This window comes from Liolophura sinensis, chromosome 6 (assembly GCF_032854445.1).
Source record: "Liolophura sinensis isolate JHLJ2023 chromosome 6, CUHK_Ljap_v2, whole genome shotgun sequence".
Classification (NCBI taxonomy): domain Eukaryota; kingdom Metazoa; phylum Mollusca; class Polyplacophora; order Chitonida; family Chitonidae; genus Liolophura; species Liolophura sinensis.
The window spans coordinates 23,119,404-23,124,563 of NC_088300.1; the positions used below are offsets into that span (position 1 = coordinate 23,119,404).

The following is a 5,160-nucleotide window of genomic DNA, read 5'->3' on the forward strand; positions in this document are numbered from 1 at the left end:
TATAGCAAGTTTAGTAGTGGAGAGAGAACCGATGCTTTGGGATGGATCTTTTTTCCAGCCAGAGATCTGAAATGTACTGAGGTATATACTGGGCCTCGTATATATAGTGCTAACTGTAATCTGAGTGATCCTTTTCTAACATGACATGACAGAGACAGTTGTAAGAACATCTCGTCCACTGTGACTCAATGTCACATATTATCAAGCCTCCAGTGAAAGTAGGATTACATTCTTACCCTATGAACCCTGACCTCTAATCCCTCCCCACTCCCCACTGGATATTTAATCAGTTAGTTTACCGAAACTGACAGCCGTATGATTTCGCATAACAAAAGTACGAATGTATTCCATATGATCAGGGGCGTTTAACTCACCTGATGTTTAACAAAAAGCCTCATTGATTTCACATCGGACAATACTTCTTTGCTTAATGAAACAAGGACATTAAAAACATTTATGCTGGGGTGGAGATAATTATTAAAATGTCTCGCTTCTTTTCGACATCCGAACGTAAGGTGAATGATGTTTGATGAAATTAATAAAAATAAACAGCGCATATATATGCAAAATACAGTAAAGTTTTGTCAGAGCTGTGTATTATTCATTTGTTTCTTGTGTAACAGACTAAGCATACACCCACAATCTGATATCTGAGTATCGACTAATAAAACGAAATAGTCTAGCTGAGTATCAACACAATCTCTGAGAAGCATTAGAATGGTCTCCACTTAAGCTGTACCAGCCAAACAATCTTCTATGATTTTGAGCAAGGTTTGTCGACATTTAGATCATCTTTACCAGTGGGGAGAACGGGGTTTAGTAGCCTATAATTATTGGTGAGGTGTTGAGCAAAACGGAGAAGATTATAGAGGATTATCACAAAACACCTCATGTAGATGAGCAACAGAAGAATCGTAGAGAAGTTCCGTTTCTAATAACTCATCGGATCATTGTTTTGTTTTGCTCTTCATAAAACGATTTCTAAGCCAGAGTGAGACATAAGTGACATGCTTACTCTGTTGTTGAATATCAGCTACTAAAGCACGTTTATGCTGTGGAATGTGAATTTTACAAAGTAACTTGTTTTTCGACATCCGTAATGGAAGTTTGATGGTGTGTCTTTAAAATCAGTGAACACAAACAATGCATACAACCCATCGTACATATTCAGTAAAATAATACATTCCATTTTCCATTGGATGACAGTGTTTTGCATAATGAAAATACGTTACCAATGTTTTGATGTGAAATATATTATTTTTTATAAAAGCGTGTCAGTCTTTTTCTACATCTGCAAAGGAAAGAGGATTGTGTTTTTCTAAAACTGAGGAACATAAAGGACGCAATGACGACTGCACACACAAAGCAGTCAGTAAAGGTATAGCCTTAGAACATTTTTGTATTATTTATCAATTTATAATATACTTACTCGTGGTTAACATATCCAACCGTTTACATGTTGATGTCTAACTCTTACCTGAGAGGAAATATTCTGATAGATGTGAGATCACGTGTCTATCTGATCATTTTTAGGAAAATTCACGTTAAAGGATGGAATTTCGCATGACATGAATTGTATACCGCCATCTTTAACTTGAATGATCATTGGTTAAGACGTAAACCAAATGAACGGGACTATTTGACCTCGGCAAACTTTGCCATTTAAGTGATGAGAAAAGGTTAAATGGCTCATCATTGCTAGTAAGGAAAGAGCATGATAGGGAATTATCTCTTACTTATAGAGGGATAACGCCTGACGGCTAAAAGTAACAGAAGGATGGCAGTGAATCATCGTTGGAGATAATTGATCTCATTATTGTACCTTTGTGAATACGCACAGTTGGATTAATCTGTTTTTCTGTTAAATGAAAACCAGATGTGAACATGTACGACAAATGAGGCATCGTTTGTTTCAGTTTGACTATGTTGAGGTTCTTGAAGATGGTGATCTTGCTAGTGATCAGACAGACAAAAGTCCAATGAAATCTCGTCATTGATACTTAAATGACTGTTTTATTATTATATGATCATTTATTATACAGATACTGTCATAAATTGTCTCATGATCATTGATTTCAAAATGTAAAAATGCACTACGATTTGCTCTCAACAGCTGTTAAAGAGAAGTTTAATTGAGGATGTAGTGGCTAGGTTTGGGAAGTTTTAAAAAACAAACAAAAATTATACGTGTTGGCGACTTGAGGGTGGCACCAGCAGTTCCTATCAAGTAAAAGTTTACTTCTAGCTATGGTGTTATAAAATAGCGTCTTGCTTCATTATTGTAAGATGATATTAATGTTAATTATGTGGATTATTCTGGACAAAGTAAAAATGACATTTTTATAGAAAATGTCTTCAATTTAGTCCTTTGTGCACGGATGAAAAGTTTCAAAGCTTTAACATCTTAACTCGACACAATATTGTAAAGGTATCTGAGTATTACTCTAAAATTTTGGTTATAGCTGGGAAACAATATGTGCTATACTATCTCGGGTTTAAGGCAATAAAGTGGAATTTCCGTATTTTTGGAATAATGGCCAACTTATAAACTTTCAGAAAATGTCATTCTCAGTATTTTGCACATTTCTGTTTTGACACAATAAGTTTTAATTCAATCCGATTTTCGAGAGTTAATATATGCTCGAAAATAAATGAGCACTGGCAAATATGCACGATGAAGGCCGCTCAGCAAAGTTCGTCTAATGTGAACGTTACTTTTCAATCCTTGGGTAAAGAGTCATGATGATACAGGAAAGCTGAATATGTGTAACAAATGTATGACATCCAGTTGACCTGTTTAAGAACTACACTGATTATAATTGGTCATATACGTGTCCTTCAGTGACAGTTCGGAACACGCTCCACCCTAAAGTTTATGAAAGAAACGCCGCTTTTCGCTCCTAAGAATTCAGTATGCTATCATGGGTCAAAGGGCCATCCATTTCTTTCTCAAGAAATAAGTATCACGGAAATCAATCCTCTAAACGTGATAAGGTTGAGTGGTCGGAGTAATCATATGCAGAAAAAAGAATCTCGATCAACTATCGTAATGACGTCATAATATTGTGACGTTGCCACTAATATAAAGAAAAGAAGTCTCGTCGTAGTAAAACAAGTTCTCTACCCAGTTGTTTGTTTATCGCGTGCGTAATAACGTTTGTGTTGATAGTATTGTACACGCCTTATGAAAACAAAGAATGAGATTTCTAACTGCTTATAATTTTATCAGGACGAAAGAGCGAATGTTTCCGTTAGATTAGTAGGGCAAGTTTTTTTAAAATTTTTTAGTTTTTACATAAATTTAAAAATGGCGGTGATGGTAATTCTGCATTATGCCAGAAATACCTTTACAGACTATTTAATGGTTATTGGATGTTTGGTTATTCCGTTCTGCGACTGTTAGCTTTCAATGGACATCATGCCATTTTAAAGGAAAAAGCTTCCACAAAAACGCATTGGTCTTAAAGTAAGGACAGAAAATAGAAAATAAAATGGGTTATGACCTACTAGTTGCTTTAAAGAGCCACAGATATACAGGGATATAGAAAACAGTAAAAAAGAAATACAACAGTATAGCTAGAAATACAGTAGTGCAGGCAGAGCCACAAAACGCAAACATTTATTATTTAGAGGAAAAAAATCACAAACTGTCCTGTTGATCATCGTCACCATGGAAGTTCAGCTAAAAATAATTTATAGCTATGTAGCACTTTAAAATGTGTTTTAGCACTGATCCTACTTATAAAGACAAATATGAATTCACACTGTTTTCAGAAATGTCCGATGTCCCTGGATGGTTGATGTATGCCATGTCTATCTGGGCACGTTGATGTGGATAAAATGACGGCTCGCTGATGGCGAGGTTATCAGAAAAGGCATGGTTCGTGCATGTGGTGATGTCACTCGGTGCGATGACGTCATCAAACGTGAGTCTCAGTGGTGGAATTTCCGGAAGATCAGGAATATTGTACATACACTCCGGAGACAATTCCGGTAGGTCGCTTGAATTCTCATTGGTTTCTATATAGAACCTAGTCTGGTGAATAGGGGTCGTAACTCTACACGACAATTGACTATGCATATGAAAATCGGGACTTAATAATTCTTCTAAAGTGTCGTAGCCGCTGCTGTCAGACCCACACACTGAGGTGTCACTTGTGGTGTCACTATACGGACTTGATGAATCTGCTGTCATCGCACACCGAGTTACAGGACTACCTCTGGCTGAGCTACTGTGCCCGTAGTCCTTCAGCCCAGAATCAGTGTTGAAATGAACTGAGGTGTCCTCTAGATTGCACATCTGAAGCTGGAACAGTTTAGCCGGAGACGGACTGGTGTCGAGGATGTTCTGGAAAGCCTCCATTCTGTGAGTCAAGGATAACACACAACGTTCCCATAATCCATTGGCGTTGACTTGTTGGAATCCTGACCGTAATGCGTTGGATCCGGAGAACTTGTTAGTCGGTCGGTAATCTCCTCGGGCAAAGGTTAGCAAGCTCTTTGGGGTAATGCCCCACAGAAAAGCAGATCTGAAATAAGTCAAGCAATAATCATTAATAAGATGGAAAAAAAACACTAGCACGTATTAAACTGAAATTTTTAAAATCAATGTATTATTGTCTACAACTCTAAGACAAATTTGGATTAAATGTTAAAGTTATAGTTAGCTATTTTTGTTCTCTTTCAATGAGCCCCACTTGAACCTTCTGGAAAAAAGCACATATCTTACCTGTTAAGGACACCGTTGCGTGGTTTTTGGTTCTTTCGTCCTATCTTGGTAAAGCACTTGGTTTTGGACAAACTATGGCGGATGGCATTTTTCCAGTGTTGTTTACTTGTCGCTTTAAAATAGCAGAAGCCAGTCTCGATGTAGCGGTAGATTTCAGTGATGGGCAGACAGAAGTTGGGAGATCTCATTATCGCCAGGAAGATGAGTTCCGTGTAGGTAAAGTTTGGTTTCTGGCTGACATCCTGAGTGTCGAGTCCTTCGTAGATTCTGACAAAGTTATCTAGCACACTGCGCAGGTCATCTTGGGTGACAGACGGAACGGGCGTTTTCTTAATAGAGGCTGGTCTAGAGACCTTCCGGTATTTCAGTAAATTCTCCACCATGTCGGTATCTGTGTGGATACTTTGACTGAACTTTCTCTTGTAAGCCAT

At 37.5% G+C, this 5,160-nt stretch overlaps 1 protein-coding gene across 1 annotated transcript; it reads right to left on the reverse strand.

Annotated features, from left to right (window-relative positions):
* Positions 1–3,739: 3,739 nt before the first annotated feature.
* LOC135467011 (forkhead box C1-A-like) lies at positions 3,740–5,160 on the reverse strand. Its single transcript, XM_064744764.1, has 2 exons — positions 4,730–5,160; positions 3,740–4,529 (listed from the first exon to the last, which is right to left on the reverse strand). Exons 1-2 carry the CDS (start codon positions 5,158–5,160, stop codon positions 3,740–3,742), a joined length of 1,221 nt encoding a protein of 406 aa, XP_064600834.1.